The sequence below is a fragment of the Mastigoproctus giganteus genome, chromosome 7, assembly GCF_048544385.1.
Source record: "Mastigoproctus giganteus isolate SK-2022 chromosome 7, ASM4854438v1, whole genome shotgun sequence".
Taxonomy (NCBI): domain Eukaryota; kingdom Metazoa; phylum Arthropoda; class Arachnida; order Uropygi; family Thelyphonidae; genus Mastigoproctus; species Mastigoproctus giganteus.
In genome coordinates this window covers 209,850,179-209,870,203 of record NC_143581.1, presented here as the reverse complement: position 1 = coordinate 209,870,203, position 20,025 = coordinate 209,850,179, and the positions used below count along the sequence as shown (strand labels likewise).

The window sequence follows — 20,025 nt, the reverse complement described above, 5'->3', positions numbered from 1 at the left end:
TGGTGGCAACTGAAGTTTAGCATTGACACATGTAAGGTACTGCATATGCGAAGCAGTAACCCCAGAGTAACGTATCAACTGTGTGGTACTACACTGACAGTGGTAGAGAATGAAAAGGACTTGGCAGTAATTGTGCAGGCAGATATGATGTTTTCTTAGCAGTGCAGACTGTCTGCAAGAGTAGCTCATGGTGTCTTGTCAATGATATACAATAATGTTTCTAGCAGGGATAAGGAGGTGATTATCCCCTTGTATAAGGCAATGGTCAGTCCACACCTTGAGTACTGTATACAGGTCTTGGGGTCTCATTTTAGGAAGTATGTAGAGCTGCTGGAGCAAGTGAACAAGATTAGCAAGAAGGGCAACAAGGTTAGTGAATGGAACAAAGGGTTGCTGTTACAAAGAAAGGCTTAAGTTTTGCAAATTACAGTGTCCGGAGACTAGGCACTGGCGAGGTGATCTGATAGGTGTATAAAGCCTTGAATGGTTTGAGCATGCTCAATGCTGATGGGATTCTTCCTCTTGCTCAGAATCACCTGAGAGGGCATAAATTCAAATTGGGGAAAGACAATTGTAGGATAGATGTGCAGAAGTTTGCCTTTAGCCATCGTGTGGTTGATTGCTGGAACAAACTTCCGTCTGATAGCTTAAATAGATTCAAGGCAGAACTACACAAACATTTGGAGCTAGTGGATGGGTGAAATTAGATTTTTTTGTTCCTATGCTAACTGCCAAATTATACTAAATTTTAGAGTTTTTGGGTGTAAGCTTATATAGATTGTCTAATCCATGGCTGGTCCAATTAACACGAATTAAGAGCTAAAGGGATTAACATTCCACAATTCACTGGTGTCCATAAAACCTATTTAACAACCTTTCCCACATGCTGTACTGAGAAGTTGCACTTGCCATAACCACACTACAGCAGCCACAGTCACACTACCTTAAATGAATATGTATAGTAGCCCTCACCGCATCGGCAACCTGGTGCTGCTGCTAACAGCCTTGATGCGACTACTATACAGGCAAATATAACAGTTCCAGATGACTTGACTCGTATATTACTGTGGATAAGGAAGATCCATATTTTTTTCTTATTATGATTTTTGTGCATTTAGTTTTCATACGTTAGTCAACAAATGGAATGTATCGGAGGTCAGAGATATAATGCTGAAAATCACGATGGCCCCTGGCCCACCTTGGTGGGCCAGGGGCCATCGTGATTTTCAGCATTATATTTCAGCATTTCGTGATTTACCCTGGTGGGGGCCAATGGCTGATCCCGCCTCTGACTCTGTGGTGGGGAATCGTCCCTACTGAACTGTCACTGCTTAGTAATTTATGTGGTTTGGCTGTTTTTAGCAATTTCTACTAAATGATAATGGTCTTTATGGAACAGTTACTGTGAGCTGCGAAAAAAATGTATAAATTGATATAAATTCTTGCAGTCTGTGTAAAGTTTGTGTACCTCATTAAAATTTTTAGACCTACCATAAGAACAACTTCATTTGATGAAAGCATCAGTATTTTATTATGTATGTTGTATTAAATCTAACCTCTTGTTGATTCCCATGATTCATGGAAAACAATGTATTTTAGCTTATTGGTTGGTATTGGATTCATGTAATACCGACAGTTTTTGACTTTGGCTGTGTGTATCCTAATAATAAAATGCATAGACCTGTACGCCGAAAGGACACTGCGAAATGACAAAGGACACTGTGAAATGGCCACTTTAACTTATATGATTTCTCAAGAATATGAAGGACATATGTTCAGGCAAAGCATTTAGATGAAGGAAGATAATAGTTTAGCTTTAATTTTTGTTATTTTATTTTGAGGACTACAGGTGGGATTGACATCTTTATGGGTGTGAGAAATAAAATGATCACTCAAAGGATGAAGTAAAATTAAACAGCCAAGAAAACATATGAAATCTTAAATTCAGTAAGGAATTTAGTACTTCTTTTTGTGTATTACATTATAGTACAACTTCACTAATCAGATCTATTATAATATCGACTGACTTATCTTTATCTAAGTATTTTATTTGTGCAGAACTTTCCTAAACAAGAATTTAACAAAACTGTTTTGAACTTTTTCAGACTGGTTTTACAGTCACTTTATAAAAAAGTAATTCCAAATGATAAATTAAATACAAAAACATTAATGCTTTGTTATTGTTAGATAATGCACTTGCATATCTTTCCGCTGAAATTTTAATCAAATGATGATGGCATATCATGGAATACAATGATGGAATATCAAATGCCTTTTTATCTCTCAATTCCATAGCTTTCATACAATCAATTCAGAAGTCATACTCAAATGTAAATGTTTTGTATTAAAGGAAACAGTTCAAGACCATATGCATTTCACAAACAGTCTTGAATTGTTGAAAATGTTGAAAATCCCCTCATTTATGATTGACAATTAGAGAAGATATTGGCCAGTATTACAAAAATAGTATAACTTAGTGCTATTTACAGCTGGGCTAAAGGTTGGAATGAAGTAAAGCAGAGTAGAATAGTATGGGCATTAAAATGTTATTAAATGCTGATGATTATACTTTTATTGATTTAGATGGAATCAAAGATGAAGTGAAAAGATTATAAATTCTGACAGCCTTTGGTAGATGAGGGTGAGACTGGATATCATATGGTGACAGGAAAAAATATAGCAATTCATGGAGAAAAATTTCCATGGAGAGGTAGAGTGGGAAGTGAAAAAGAAAGTAAAGAAAAAAGTTATATATAAAACCAGAAGCTGGCTTCTTATTAATTTGCTAATTTTGACAAGGAATGTGAAAAATATTTTTATGTTCTAAGAGACAATACAGTAGTGTTCAACTTTTCCAATTTAAAAAAAAAAAAATTTTTTCTTTCTCTTGGGAAGGGACAGTTTACATTTGATTAAATATGGAAAAATTCAAGTGTTTAAGACTTTAAATGGATTTAGTAAACTTAATGATGATATTCTAACTCATTCTCAGACAATGTGCACAAGGGAACTAAATTGATATCGAAAAAGAATAGCTGTAGGATAAATGTGTACGAATTTGCTTTTGCAGAGAGTAATTGAGTGTTGGAAGAAACTACTGTCTGGTGTCATGAAAGTGAGTAGTTTGAATAAATTTAAGAAAGAATTAGACATTTATTAGATGAATGGACAGTTGAGGTGGACACTGCTTGTTTTTCTACATCATTTGTCAGTACTATTACTAATAATAATTAATTTGTAGTTATTAGCTTTTAGCACATTAAAGTTTGTTTAAAATGTTATTTGTGTTCTGTTTGATTTTAATTCTTTTATATAATATTTATTTTAATAACAAACATTTTCATAACAGTTTCTTTCCTTTTTCATTATTTTGTTATTTGTTGTAATACTATCTAAATAAGTGTTGCTGGATACAACACCAGTCCAAAAAAAAAAAAGAAAAAAAAACCACACCTTCACTTGCCCATTCCTTACAATAATTTATCTAAATCTTACAATTTTTACCTCTTTGCATGTTTAATCTGAGAAAAAAATAGACACTGTCATTGTTTCATTTACTTAACCCTTTTAAGCCTAATACACTTCAATTAGGTCATCATGCAGATGCCTAGTTTGCAGACATTGCAATTTACAGAACCTTAGTTTTTCTTGGTAAGGATGTTGTGCCTGTCCCCAGCTAATCATGTTGCTTGTTTCTGCATCCTTTCCAACAGATCTATGTCTTTCCTAAAATGTTGCTAAAATGATGCGTTTTTGAAAGTCAATTTTTTTGATGTGTTGTGCTGGCATGTAATCCAGATGTGGCCTAATCATTGTCTTATACAATGGGATAATCATTCCTTTAACCCTGTTGGCAAAGATCATGTATATCATTAACAGAACCACATGAGCTGTTTTTGTAGCCTGTTTGCACTGTTGAGAGAATTTCAGACTGTTATTTGGTTTTTAGGAGCATTAGCAACTAAGGCCATATTGCTCTGGGTTATGCGGTGGTCATTCCCTGACCTTTCCGCATCCTCCGTATTTAGTGGTGATTGGCTCGAACCCGGGTCTAATCAAGAAGCGTGTGCTATGCACTGCTGCTCCTTCCCACCTGGCTACGTAGGCGCCATTTCAGACTGTACAGTTACTCCTGGATCTTTTTTTCATGCTTTACTATATTGAGTTTGCTATCATCCAAATGGTTGTTATTCTTGGATTACTGCTACCTAGGGCTCACAATACCTTCATAAAATCTTAATAACAGCGTTTTAGTATTTTTAATTTATTATACCAGCATTCCAAAAAAAAAATAATAAAAATAATTTTTCACAAATTTTGATGACAATTAGATGCAATAAAGTAAGGAAAAAACAAGTAATTACTTGAATTCATGTTTTAAATCAAACTTTTATTACAATAATAAATATTATAACAAAAATTATTAAACATACAGTTTTTCTGAAAACAAAAAAAATATACATATTGAAACTGCATATTTGGTTTTTTTCTAAGCATCCACACTACCTGTCAAAGTGAGCTTTAAGAAACATAAGCAATCAATAGTGTTATAGTTTGAACTGGATATAATTTTGGTACATATTTAATTATTGGCAGAAAATGTCCCTTTTGATTCTGTGCTGGTTGGTGCTATTGTACTGAGATAGTCGTAGACTAGTTGCAGTTTACCCTCCTTCCACTTAATCCCTCATCTTAAATTCTTATTTCGTTTTTATCAAAAATAAAAAAATTTTCTTTTTGAGTTTTTATGGCACTATATCTGTATTAACGAAAGAAGGGGACTTACGTTCAAGCATGGTGTGTGTGTGTGTTGGGGGGAGGGTTATTTATCCATACCTTAGTATTGGCATCAGGGGCCATTGTTATGATTTTCGTATAGCAGTTCTCCTCAAGTACTAAGGCTCACAAGCTACCTGACCGCGCTAAAAAAAGAAATTTCCAGGAGCTGAGTGATATTCCCATATAACGAATGAACATGTGCGTGCGTGCACACACACACACACACACACACACACACACACACACACACACACACACACACACACACACACACACACGAGTATATACAGGGTGTTTCAAAAATATTGGTACAAACGTTTAGGGGAGATAGGTAGCATCTAAAGGAATGTGAATCGCATAGGAACCCATAACTGGAAACGTCACGGGAAAGTAGTAGCAGAGGCACAAGAAGTAGAAATGACACAAGACAGTAATTAGTGGCAAACATTTATTTGACATAATATTAACAATGGAGTGCGAGATGGATGCATTTCATGATGTTACAACAGATGCTTGAAGGTTCCACCATGAGATGTGATGCATGCGTCACGCATGCATCACATCTGACTCAGCATGGATTGGCGGACACCTGGAGTTTCTTTGACAGTAGCAGCACCGCAGATGAGTGTCACTACGAGATCCATTTCAGTCTCCACAGGCGATTCATACACGATAGATTTGAGGGTCCCCCACAGAAAGAAATCAAGGCTCGATAAATCAGGTGAGTGCGGGGGCCAGGCAATGGGTCCACCACGGCCAATCCATCAACGCCCAAAAACGGCTGTTCAAATGGTCACGAACACACCTTCCATAATGGGCAGGCGCCCCGTCATGTTGAAACCAAATGTTGTATCTCACATTTGCTGGAACATCGTCAAGTAACCCTGGTAGAACTTGTTCAAGAAAGATCCGATATTTAGCGTAGTTCATGCGGGATGGTAACAGTTATGGGCTGACTAAGCAGTCACCGACCATACGTGCCCATACATTTATTGCGAAGCGATGGGGGTGCACACCATGTGGGTTGAGCCCACACATGAGCATTGTGCTGATTGAATAAGCCTTCCTGAGTGAAATAAGCCTCATCCATGAACAAAACATAGCCTGGAAAATTCAAGTCTTGAACACTTTCTTGGAGAAACTACTGCGCAGAAGCCACACGTGCAGGATGATCTTGGGGGAGCAGTAACTAAGCCCTTTGGAGATGAAAGGGGTGTAAGGAATCGTTATGCCAGACATGCTGTACACTCAACGAGACACTCCTAAGGCAGAGGCAACGGCACGTTTGCTGGTAGTAGGATTATTCTGGACGGCATTCAACACACTTTCTTCCATGGCGGGAGTTCGCGTTGAATGTGGTCTGCCCGCACTACTTTGTTGAGCGACTCGTCCATTGCCCTCTGCTAATCCATACACTAGGTGCATGTCTGCCAGCTCACAGTTCGTATATCGATGCATGCTCTTCGTGCAGCGACTACTGCTTGAATGAGTAAACCAGAATTTTCCCTCTCGCGAACTGATGAACAGCGCCATCTACCGACTTGCTGTGACGTTTCCGGTTATGATTTCCTATGCAATTCACATTCCTTTAGATGTTACCTACCTCCCCTAAATGTTTGTACCAATATTTTTGAGACACTCTGTATATTATATGTCAATTTCAACCACAAGAGCAATGACACAAATAATAAATGACATAAAAAAAAAGCATCGAAAGAGCAATTAGTAAATTGCCAATGACTTTGGCAAATGAAATACGTGTAAAAACTTCGGCCAATGAAATACGTGTAAAAACTTCGGTCTTGAGTCAGACTAAAACTGCGCCTTCTAACCTCAGTCTTAGTCAGAGAAAAGCCCTCATAGAACTTAGACAGGATAACAAAATCGTAGTCTTACTCGCCGATAAAGGCAGATCAACTGTGATAATGGATAAAGAGGAATATTTCAAAATACAGGATAGTTCCACATATAGAGTTACCCGGAGAAATCCACTAGTCGGCTTAGAATGACAGGTTAATAGGATGTTACAACTTTGGCTGAAAGCATGAAAAAATTACTAAGAAGGTGTTCTGGACTTTACATGCAATAGGATGTCAGCTATCCATATTCTACAGTCTTCCGAAAATGCATAAGGAGGGGATGACACTCAGACCGATCGTATCTTTTATTGGTAGTCCTACCCATACTTTATCCAGATGTTTAGCCAAGTTGATTTCTCCCATAGTTGGACGTTCCATCTTTACAATTAAGAACAGTAAGGACTTTGTGACATTTGTAAAGGAACAGAGTATAGAAAAGGGTGAGACTATGACATCTTTTGATGTAGTGTCTCTGTTTACGTGCATTCCCATTGAACATGGAGTACAATGTGTAAGAATGGCCCTAGAGAAAGATGATACCCTAAGTATCAGGACTCTCATTAGCATTAGTAGAGACATATGATGCAAGAAAGCAAGCTTATGCAGCATCAGCCAAAAAAAAAAAAAAAAAAAACCCCTTCCACTTCACCCCTCCATTTGTTCAAAATAGCTGTCCAGCTGAGCATTAAATTTATTTAGGCTATCAACTTTCACAAGGGATGGAAGTCTGTTCCACCAACCAACTACCTGCTGGCTAAAGGCAAATTTCTGCACATCTATCCTACATCTGTCTTTCCTCAATTTGAATTTATGCCCTCTCAGGTGATTATTCTGAGCAAGAGGCAGTATCCCATCAGCATTGAGCATGCTCAAACCATTCAAGGCTTTGTACACCTCTATCAGATCACCTTGCCGGTGCCTAGTCTCCAGACACTGTAATTTGCAAGACTTAAGCCTTTCTTCGTAAGAGCAACCCTTCGTTCCATTCACTAACCTTGTTGCATTTCTCTGTACTCATTCCAGCAGCTCTACATCCTTCATGAAATGAGGCCTCGAGACCTGTATACAGTACTCAAGGTGCGGCCTGACCATTGCCTTATACAAGGGAATAATCACCTCCCTATCCCTGCTAGAAAAATTCCTGTATATCATTGATAAGACACCATGAGCTACTCTTGCAGCCTGTCTGCATTGCTCAGAGAACTTCATATCTGCCTGCACAATTATCCCCAGGTCCTTTTCATTCTCTACAACTGTCAGTGTAGTACCACAGAGTTGATACTTTGCTCTGGGTTTGTCGTTTCCCCTATGTAGTACTTTACATTTGTCAATGGGTCCCATTGGGTCCCACTGCACTACCCCTGGGGACAGAGAAGTAGAAATTAGATGAGTCACAGCAGACCTCAAGAAATGCAGCTACCCCCAGAAGGTCATGGACAGATACATTAGAGGTGTGGAGTATCATAGAGAGCCTTTCACACCAGTTGCCATGGCTTACATTCTCTACTATCTGCACCTTCCTGAACGTTTAGCACGAGTATTACAGGTTTGCCAGACATGCTGTGTGAAGCTTCCGGGATGGAGGTTGCACACAGTGATGTCCCAGGTTAAAGACCCCATAACAAAAGATTGTAGTAGTCGGGTAGTGTATGAGATTAAGTGCCCGGATTGTGGGGAGTGTTATGTTGGTGAAACAAGGCGCCAGTTCAAGGACTGTCTGGGGGAACATATCAATGCTGTAAAGACCGCGGATTATGGGAAGTCTGCTGTGACAGAACATTTTTGCGAGAAGCATCATCAGATCTCCCCAGATGAAGCTGTTATCGTCGACCGTGCTCATAGATTTTGGGACCGCAAATGGCTTGAGAGCTTACCAATTTGTTCATCTGAGAACAGTACCATTAACAGAGACAGGGGAGTTTGTATGCATCCCCACCTTGAGGCTGTAGTACTTGGACGGGATGACTGATTTTGCCTGTCATGCTCCCGAGCCATTTCCGGTTTTAGTACACATGGGGGAAATATCGCCCATGTGCCTGTGTAACCACGTGAGCCATGAACCTGCTATTATTTAAGCATTTTTTGCAAGTAAAAATCTCCTGTTGAGAAAGGAGACGGATGCCTCTGAAAGCTTTAGTATTTTAATATATTTTAACGTTTTATAATGCTTTTATTTTATTTTATTTATACTATATTTTATTGTAAATAGTTTTAATTGTAAATATCTATGTTATGTACATTATTTTGGAGTATTAAAGGTAAATTATTATTTTAATACAACACGGTTGGTGTATCAATATAATTGCTTGTGAATAAACCAACTCAATACTAAACATATCAATACTAATCATATTTCTCATAATTACTTCAACCTTACTCTAAAATAATCTACCACTTTAAGTACCATTTCCAGTACAACACAGTTCAGAGGACTTGCTTTCCTTTTCTTTCATGGTGGGATTCCTTTGTGTGGATTCCTTCCACAGATTGTGGTGATGTCTCTCTCTTTTCTTAGTTGAACTCTGCATCTCTGATGTATAGCTCTTCCAGTACTGTCTTATTTCGGGAACAGTTCTGTTAACACTGAAGGAAATTACCACAGCAATAGTAGAAGCCAGGGCACTATCTGACTGGCTTGTTATTCAACTTCTGGATTAACTTTTAGCACAGGAATATGCCCGGTGGAACACTTCACTATATTGCTGCATACTCCCAGAACTGAACCCAGAACTACCACTGCAAGTCTGCAACCCCTCTGAACAACATCCACAAACTCCTCTTTTGGCACGAGCCCCTTATTTTTTCCTTCTCATTTATTTATTTATTTATTCTGTTGATTGCAAATTACAATCGCCCCCTGTACTACTTTTTTATATGCAACCTTATGTGCAAACCCCTGGGGGGGTTGCACGCATATACAACCCCCCCCCCCCCCCCCCCGTTTAATTTAAACCTGACCCAAACACTGTTATTCTTTACACAATTGTTTACAATCATAAACAATTTGTTTTTTAAATTAGTACCAAAAAACCGGTATTTTTGTATCAATACCAGGATTTCAAATCCTAAATAAAATGTGTGGTATTCGGGATCCCGGAATCTTGGTATTGTAAGCCCTACTGCTACCCAACTGCAGTACTTTGCATTTATCACTGTAAAACCTCAGTTGCCATTTGCCACCCCATCTGCTTAGTTTATCTGTATAATATTGAAGTGGCATGCCTTTATATCATTGGCAAACTCTGACATCAAACTTAAAATACCTACATCAGTATCATTAATAAATATTAAAAACAGTGAGTCCATCACCAACCCCTGGTGAACTTTACTCATCATTAGTCCATGAAGGTTAGTGGTCATTTATAACCACTCTTTCTTTCCTGCTGCCACTTAACCATCTCTTTATCCATAGTAGTAACTTTCCCATAATTCCACATTGCTCCAAATTATACAAAATCGTATGCGTGGTAAAGTATCAAAGACTTCAATGAAATCTAAAGTAGATAATGTCAAAATTATTCTTTGCATCCAATTTATTATTACTTGCTATGACTTGAAAATATTTACATATTATTTTCTATAAACAAAAAAAGTCTACCCCTTCCATCTGTTCGTTTGAATTTCTGTGGGTTTATTATATCTAATATTTCTGTTAAAACCTTAGTGTACATGGGTTGGCAAAAGCCTTTAACTTCTTAGTGCTGTTGTCATCTTTAAGATGGTTTCTTGATACGTTGAGGTTTTCCAGATACATTGAGGGTTGCATAAAGAAATAATATTGCAAGAAATAAACGAACAATAGTACAAGATCAGCGTGCATGAATATATAAAGTGTTAAACTGACTGAGTGATCCTGTAGACTAGTGTGCATTGATATAAAGTGTAAAATAAAACAAGGAATCAGATTGATTACATCCTTATGTAGCAAAGGTGGCATTCCAGTGTAATCACAGCAAAAACACTTCCTGGAGCAGATTTTGGCAGTGATCATCAGCTACTCCACATCACTCTCAAGCTGAAGCTGAAAAAATCACGAATGAGGTTTTCCCTAGACAATTGGCTGTAGAAAATATTCCAAACGATTATATATTTGAAACAGGCAATTGTTTTCAAGCTCTATTAGAACTAGATGACGATATGCTGCCTGAGGACATGTGGGAAAATACAAAAAGCATTATTAAGAATTCAGCAAATAGATACATTAGAGAAAGGTCAAAGATCAGGAAGCTATGGATTACAGAAGCCACTTTTAAACTTATTGAACAGAGAAGAACTACAAAAGCCCAGGGTGTAGAAGGAAACGAAGAGTATCAGGAACTAAGCAAAGGTATCAAGTGGTGTTTAAGCCAGGACAAACAAGATCATATCAATCGAAACTGTAAAGAAATCAATTACTACAATAAACGAAACAACACTAAGAAGATGTATGATATACCGTATTTCCCCATGTATAAGACGCCTTAATTTTGGGGCCCGAAATTTGAAAAAAAAATGTATTACATAAAGTTATTGAACTCGAGTTTTATTCATCATAAAATTCATGCAACTCGTCGCTGTCAAAACTTCCATCCATTAGCTTGTCCTCATCTGTGTCTGATGACGAATCACTGTCTTCATATATTGCCTCGTCCTCAGTTCATTTTGTGGCATTTAAAATGCCACACTTCTTAAATGACTTGACAACGATCTCAATCTTGATATTATCCCAGGATCTTTTCACCCAGGTACAAACTTCTCCTATAGTTGGTTTCTTCACTCTTCCTGCTGGTGTCAAATTGTCCCCAGAAGACTTCATCCATTGGTTCCATTCATCTCTCATGTCAGCTTTGAAGGGTTTGTTAATGCCGACATCAAGTGGTTGGAGCTGAGATGTCAAGGTATGAGGCAAGTTTTGTTTTTTGCTCTGCAGCAATCTTCTTTGTATTTTTTGTTATGTGTGCCCTGAACTGATCAAGCACCAATAGGGCAGGTTTGCGTAAGAGCCCACCTGGTCTCCTGCTCTAAACTTTCTCAAAACAATTCTTCAAACAGGCCTCCGAGGTTGGTTATATTCATATTGTAGTTTTAAATGTTTTTCACTTGCGGTCCTTGCGGTCCCACAAGGACCGCAAGTGGCTCGAGAGTTTGCAGATCTGTTCCACAGTGAACATTAATAGAGATAGAGGGGATGGATCCGCATTCCTCTTCGAGGCTCCTATCCTCAGAAGGGATGAACGGTTCCATATGACCCACTCCCGAGCCACTTCCCATTGCATAACACAAGAGAACGGAACACGTGGGAATGAAACATGTGATGAGTACCGTGAACCTGCTGGTATTTAAAGATGCACCGCAGAACAAAGAAAATACCCCTGAAGAAGAAGGCAGGAGTCTTCGAAAGCTAGGGTTTTATCGCTTTTAATTTAGTATATTTTAATGTGTTTTATTGTTCTTAACCCAGTATATTTTAATGTATATTTTAGTTGTAAAGTTAAATATAATTTATTGTAAATACAGGCAAATATAATTTATTATAAATATATAGTTATTAATAGTTATTAAGATTCCAGTTTTCGTTGTGTTTTATTTCTACACAAAACATTTAAAACTACAATATTTCTCAAAACAGATCTTCATCCCATCCTGATCCATTCAACCCTTGTCATGAACATAGACAATCACTCCTCGAGGAATGTCTTCTTTTGGCATTGTTTTGCGTTTGAAAATCAGCATAGGAGGCAGCTTGGTTCCGTCTGCACAACAAGCTAGAACAACTGTATAATGGCTCTTTTCATGCCCACTTGTCTTCACAGTTAGTTTTCACCCCCTTCTTATCAACAGTTCTGTTACTTGGGACATCAAATTGAAGGGGGACTTTGTCCATATTTGCAATCTGTCCCAACTCAAACTGGTGTGTCTTCCGACATTGAATGACAAAACAATGAAATTCAAGGACCTTCTGCTCATAGCTTTCAGGCATCTTTTGGGCAAGTACGCATGCTTAGTCCATTCTTCTGGTGCGTGTATGCATGCTTAGTCCATTCTGTTTCATGAACCTGAAGCACCAATTGTGTCCTCCTTTGAAATCAATAACTTCTTTTTCATCAGCAATTCTTCTTGCCTCATGCTGAACCATCTTTGTGGACACAGGAATTCCAATTGCCCTTTGCTCCTCAATCCATATCTTCAATCCCCTCTCTAAATCAGGCCATTTTGCTGACTTGCCTCTCATGGCCTTCTGCCGTGGCATTTTCAGTAGGATTTCTTTTTCCTGTAGCCAGTCTCGGATTGTTTTCTCAGTTGGAGGAGGACCAAACTTACGTTCAGCAGCACGATTTCCATTCATTTTGCAAACTAGATCACTTTTAACTTGAATTCAGCACTGTACGAAAATCTTTTCTGAGCCATTTCTGGGCAGAATGTGGCAAAACGTAACCTAATATACCGGTAAGAAGTGCGAAACAATGAGCGCAAAGACAACAAGCGCTAAAAAGCGGGAAATGCAAGTAAAAAAAAAATCTACAACCACTGTATAAGACGCACCCAGTTTTTAGACCCCAAATTTTTCAAAAAAGGTGCGTCTTATACATGGGGAAATCAGTAATTAAGTCCTTAAGTCAAAAGTTCCAACCAAAACTTAATGTAATTAAGGACTCCAAAGGGGAAATTTTAAGAGGAGAACACAATTAAAGGAATGTGGAAAGAATACTGTGAGCAGCTCTTCTGAGCACCCGCTGACATTAATGATTTGCCATCCCCTTTTCAAGAGTGTGATTATGAACCAGTTCCACTGAAGGAAGAAGTCGAAAAGCCAACAGAGAACTGACATGTGGCAAGTCACCTAGAATTGATTAAAGCTACAGGTGTGAAGGGTACGGAATTTTTTTCATAAAGTGATCATAAAAATTTATGAAACGGGACAGTGGCCATCAGATTGGAAGAAATCAATTTTCATTCCCTTACCAAAAAAAGGAGATCTGAAAATTTACTCAAATTACAGGACTGTTAGCCTAATTTCTCATGCTAGCAAAATTCTTCTTAAAATCATATTAAACAGAATCTCAAGAAAACTTGAAGAAATGCCAGAAGAGCAAGCAGGTTTCAGAAGGGGAAGAGGAACCAGAGATCAGATCTTAAGTCTATGACTGATTATTGAAAAATGCAAAGAATTCAATGTTCCCGTTGTTTTGTGTTTTATAGATTATGAAAAGCATTTGATTATGTTCAACATGAGAAACTATGGGTTTCCCAATCCACGTAATTCAGCCGATACTCTACCAGGAACAGGATGGAACTGTGAGAACCATCATGGGGAAACACCGACTTTTTCACAATAGGTAATGGTGTCGGGCAGGGCTGTATTTTGTTACCTCACCTTTTTAATCTTTATGCTGAAGATATCATGCATGAAGCTTTGGAAGATTTAGAGACTGGCATCAAAATTGGGGGAGGACTGAAGATAAACAACCTTCGTTATGCAGATGATACTGTGCTAATTTGCAAAGCAAGTAAGAAAAAAGGATTGTTTCTGAACGTGTGTAAAATTATGGTGATTATCTCGGTTCCAGTATAGTGAAGGTTAATGGGCAAGATATCGAAGAAGTTGATGAATTTGACTACTTAGGGTCAAGAATAAATAAAATAAAAATAGTGACTGCTCAAACGATGTAAAGAGATGACAGGCAATTGCTAAAGTGTTGGTCACTGATCTGACAAAATTATGGAGAGATCAAGATCTGCTCCTAAAGACGAAACTGAGAATCATTGATTCGTTAATTTTTCCAGTTGCCACTTATGGATGTGAAGGATGGAATCTGAAAAGAGTTGACAGGAAGAAAATCAAAGCATTTAAAATGTGGTGTTACAGGAGAATACTGTTTATTTCTTACTTGGATCGAAGAACAAATGAGTGGGTATTGAATAAAATTGGCAGGCCTAAAATTCTTCTTCATAGCATCAACAAAAGAAAACTCAAGTTTTTTGGTCATATAGCAAGAAGGGAGAACTTTCTGTTGAAGAATATAATGGAGAGGAAGAGGTGCAGAGGAAGACCTGCAACTAGGTGGAAGGATGGGATAAGTGAACTTCTGGGCATGACACTTTGCAATGCCGCTCGTAGAGCACGTGCTTGATGCAGTTGGAGGAATTTGTTGGTGGTCACAACAGTTCCTTAGGGAATTATGTGACTGTAAGAAGATTTATACCTTATAACATTCACTCTTAAGTTTATTTTGCTTTATATTACGCATTGTAGCTTATTTAGTTAAGAAATTTAATAATTTATACAAAACAGCTATTACAGTACAATTCATGCAAACTCTGTTTAATTTGGGGCATTAGAAACCGTTGTGCAAAACATGATATTATTAATTAATTTTTCAGAAAAGTAAATGCAACACTCTGCAAGCCATTGTTGTAGAGGGGTATAATCTTTCTTGATATGGTTGTGTAATAAAAAACAGTTAAAAACTGCATTAAAATTATACAGGATCATCAAAAAATAATGCAACAGTTTTTGAAAGTGTATTTTTTGACATGTTGGGCCGTCGTTGGTTTATTTTTTAAAATATGTAATCTTGAATTCTTCTTTGAATCATGCGAGATTGTCTTTTTTATAAAGCGAGTTCTCTCATCCTCTTTAATAGCAGTATCTCCCTAGAACTGTATTCAAACTGTTGCTCACACCATGCCATTGCAGTTTCAAGTGCAGTGAAGGCCTCTGTGTGATTGGGTCCACTCCCCGCTTCCTCTTCTTCATCAGAATCACCTTGATTAAAGTCAACATATTCTTCATCCTGAACTAATGCAACAGTTTCTTCTTTGGTTAAGAAATAATAACCAGGATCATCAGCATCATCGTTTAACCATGCCTCTGCATCATCAGCTTTATTCTCATTTTCTCTATGCCTCTTGAAATAAAATCTTGGCTAAACCAATCCAAAAAAAATGTAATTCATCCAAGCATTTTTCTGTGCTTTATATCATACTGGTACGCACGTTACACCTTTTAAAGCATCTTGGATTTCCCAATCACCAACAATGTTAAAACATGCTGCCACTTGCATTTGCACACACCATTACTGTAACACTCTGTTTGTTAACTTTGAAACTAGGAGCAGCCATTCCGGGTCTCAATGATTTAAGAGGGAGTGGCTTCCAATTAAGACCAGTTTCATCTGCATTGTAAACATCATCCTTGGAAAAACCTTCTTCCTCTGCAATTTTCAGAAAAGACTCTTTAAAAGCTTCTGCTCCCAGGACATCAGCTGATAAAGCTTCTCCTTAAATTTCAAGCTCCCTTATGTCGTGGTGAGATTTGAAAATTTTCAGCCATCCTGTACTGGCTTTAAATTCAAATGGGCTTTTAAACCATTGATTCAGTTGTAATGCTTTTTCAAAAAGCTGATGTCTAGAAATAGGTTCGCCTTGACTTCTCTTTTGTAGAAACCATAAATAGTCTTCTAATTTCTCATCACTAGCTTTTTTTCATAGTTTTCTTTTCTTTTCTTTTTTTTAAGAGCCATCTTCATTGTTTAACTTTAAAACAAACTTCAAAACTTCATTTTTTCTGCTCTTTGTTTGCTTTATCAACGTTAAAAATCTTAGCAAGAGATACACCAGTTTCTCCCTTTTCCAGTCTTGTCATCTTGTTTTCTGTTGGCAGCACATTGCGGCTTCTTTTGCCTGTAGATTCCATTATGAACACAAAGGGGCAGCAGTATTAAAATTAAAAAGCAAAATGACACAGTATTTTGCTTTGAAATAGCAATGAACAAAAACTCAAACATTGAGTGATTAGAAACAAAACTCCTGCAAGCCACTGCTGCTGCAGTTGCTTGCAGCAGACCGAGTGAAAGTTAACCATATTCCTATGCTCAAAATGGACAACAGTACAAAAGACAATGATGCATCAAGGTCGTAGGAGACTGTCCTGGGTCATTACAGTAGCTAAAACCATCATTTGATTTTTAATTCCTGTAAATGACAAATTAAGAATTTCTGTGCTACACTGCATATATCTTCAAATAAATAATAGGAAACGAATGCATTAAGCGGCTGGAGTAATATTTCAGCATAACAACCAAACACCCAGTGCACCAAAAGTAGATACTGTAATTTGGGGGGGGGGGGGTTGGATAATTGACATTCTACTGTATTAAAGAAGAAAATAATACAGTATACATCCAGTAATCAGAATTTTAATGACAAAGAATGAAGCTTTCAGGGAAAATTGACCCCTTTCTCCATAAACATATACAGATTATCTGTATGTTTGCCGAACATGGGGTCCATTTGCCCTGAATGCTTCATTCCTTGTCATTAAAATTCTAATTACTGGATGTATACTGTATTATTTTCTTCTTTAAGTCATGGAATCCAGTAAAACAGGCCCATTTGCATTTGTTCTATTGTATGTTTTTTGCTACTCATTTCATCAGTATTTGGAAAACAACACTACATATGATTCACTGACATAGTGCACTTCCCCCTTAGCATTTACTTCAATAAACAGAATGTTAAAGGTAATGTTAAAGGAGGCAGCAAAAGAGGTAAGCAAACCTTTTAGCTATTATTATGAAAGCATTCTTGGATTCAGAAGTCTCTATGGACTGAAGGTGTGCAATTTTATCTCCAATTCACAAAGGGGAATCAAAGGGTGACATCAGTAATTGAAAACCTGTTAGTTTGATTTCTATTCCAGGAAAAATAATGGAGTCACTGGTTAAAAAAGTAATGCAATGGCTGAGCTCATTGTTGTTTCCTTTATTTATTAATGAAGGTATATCATGCTTAATGTCTAAGTTTAAAGATGATATGAAAGTTGGGAGTGTTTACTGCAACAAGATCTAGAAAAATTAGGCAGATGGGCTGAGAAGTGCCATTTAAAGTTTTTAATATTGATAAATGCAAGGTACTTCATATGGGTAGCAATAACCTCAGATTAATATACCAATTGTGTGATACCATACTCAGGGTAGTTGAGAATGAAAAAACCTGGGAGGTGATTGTGCAGTGAGATATGAAGTTCTCTGTATGGTGCAGGCAGGCTGTCAGGACAGCTCATGGGGTTTTGTCAATGATAAAGGGAATGAAAGGAAATAAAAAGGTGCTCTTGATGAAGGGAATGAAAAGGTGCTCTTATCAAGAAAGGCTTCAGTTTTGCAAACTGCAGTGTTTGAAAACTAGGCCCTTGAGAGGTTATCTGATTGAGGTGTTTAAGGCTTTGAATGGACTGTGCAAGCTCAGTGCTGTTGGCGTTCTTTCTCTTGCTCAGACTGCACACACACAAGATGTCATAAATTCAAATTGAGGAGGGATGGTTATAGGATAGAGGTGTGAAATTTGCCTTCAGTCAGCATGTATACTGAAAGGACAGAATTCATGGGATACCTGGTTCCTGGGCAACATGATGCTGTCTCCCCCTCTTGCTAGTGGATGAACCCACACCTTGGCAGGTATATAGGTACACTGCATTCACGTAGACTGTAATTCGATATCAGTATGGATAAATGTGGGTTAACCTACTTTGAAAGAGGGATGATAGTGGATGCCCGGTGCATGGGTCACTCTATTCTGGTGGTGGTACAGAAATTGCACTATTTAATTTTCTGTGGCATAATAGTTTGTGTTATGTGTAAATTTCATTATGCAGCAACATATCAGGCATCTGGATCTTTATACCCCAGGATATATTATGCAGTAATATATCTTGGGGTATAAACTTTTGTTTAATTCACAGGGCTGATTTTGTTAAGAATGTTAATTTACAATCTTCAAAAAGGCCTCTGAGGTTGGGAAAATTCATATTCACAAAAATTACACACGTACACCAACCGTTGCTGAAATAATTTACTTTTAATTTACTTTAATACTGTAAAATATACATAGAACTAATAAAATAACAAAAATGTTCTTTAAATTAATGCAGAATTAAAATAAAATATATTTACAATAAATATAAAAATATATATATAAGAATTTATGAGAAAATAAAAGCGATAAAATAATGAAACTAAAATCCTGAAGCTTTCAGAGGCATCCGCCTCCTTTCTCAACAGTAAGATTTTTATGGTACAACACATCCTTAAATAACAGCAGGATCATGGCTCTCAGCACATAGTTCCACAGGAGTATGGGCAGTATTCTCTTCATGTGCACTGGAACCGGAAATGGCTCAGGAGCTTGCCAGGCGGAACCGTTCATCCCATCTGAGAATCACCGCCTCAAAGAGGGGATGAATACTAATTCCACTGTCTCTGTTAATGGTATGGTTCTTGGAAGAACAAATCCGCAATCTCTCAAGCCACTTGTGGTCCCAAAACCTATGTGCATGGTCAACGATGACAGCTTCGTCCGGGGAGATCTAATGATGCTTCTCCCAAAAATGTTCCGCTACAGCAGACTTCCCATAGTCTGCAGATTTTATAGCATTCGTGGAAAAGGATCATCCTAAGTAATAGGACTCCTTTAAGTGTAGAGGATATGTGTAAGGGGTAGAGCTTTGTCTTTCAAGCACCACTATGCTATGGTGTTCCAGGATACAATGTGCAAGCAGGTTCATGGCGCAGCAATGGGGTCTCCCATTAGTGCCATCATAGCAAATTTAGCTGTGGAGGTGCTGGAAACCAGGATTTTTGATAGATTAAATTCTCCCATGTGCACGTGGAAAAGATATGTTGATGATACGTTCACAATTATTCGGAGGGGGAGAGAAGATGAGGTACTTAGTTTTCTAAATAGCTTCTCCCCGTTTATTCAATTTACCTTGGAGGTGGAAGTAGGGGGTACCCTCCCTTTTCTTGATGTGTTGGTTTATAGGGAAGGCCTCAGGCTAAAAACTAGAGTATACAGGAAGCCCATGTGCCGAGGCCAATATACACACTATAACACGGCCCAAACTAACCAGCATAAGAACAGTGTCGTTAAGGCATTGTTGGATAGGGTTGGGTCCCATTGCAGCAGCACCACCGAGGATAGAAATGAAGAAATTATACGAGTTACAGCGGACCTCAGGAAATGTGGTTACCCCCAGAGGATCTTGTACAAATTTATTAGAGGAGTGGAGTTTGAGCAAAGAGAGCCGTTCACACTGGTTGCCACCGCATACATTCCTTACTATCCGGGCCTAATGGAACGTATAGCACGTGTATTATGTGACTGTCAGACATGCTGTGTGCAACATGTTGGTGAAACGAGGCGGGGGTTCAAAGATCGTCTGGGGGAACACAAGAATGCTATAAAATCTGCGGATTATGGGAAGTTCACTGTAGCTAGCAGAACATTTTTGGGAGAAGCATCATCAGATCTCCTCAGACGAAGCTGTCATCGTTGACCATGCACATAGGTTTTGGGACTGCAAGTGGCTTGAGAGCTTGCGGATTTGTTCTTCTGAGAACAATACCATTAA

At 38.0% G+C, this 20,025-nt stretch overlaps 1 protein-coding gene across 1 annotated transcript; it reads left to right on the top strand.

Annotated features, from left to right (window-relative positions):
- Positions 1-19,143: 19,143 nt before the first annotated feature.
- On the top strand, positions 19,144-19,950 carry LOC150083644 (uncharacterized). Its single transcript, XM_090378552.1, has one exon. The coding sequence runs from the start codon at positions 19,144-19,146 to the stop codon at positions 19,948-19,950; it is 807 nt and encodes a 268-aa protein (XP_090234678.1).
- The last annotated feature ends 75 nt before the right edge of the window (positions 19,951-20,025 follow it).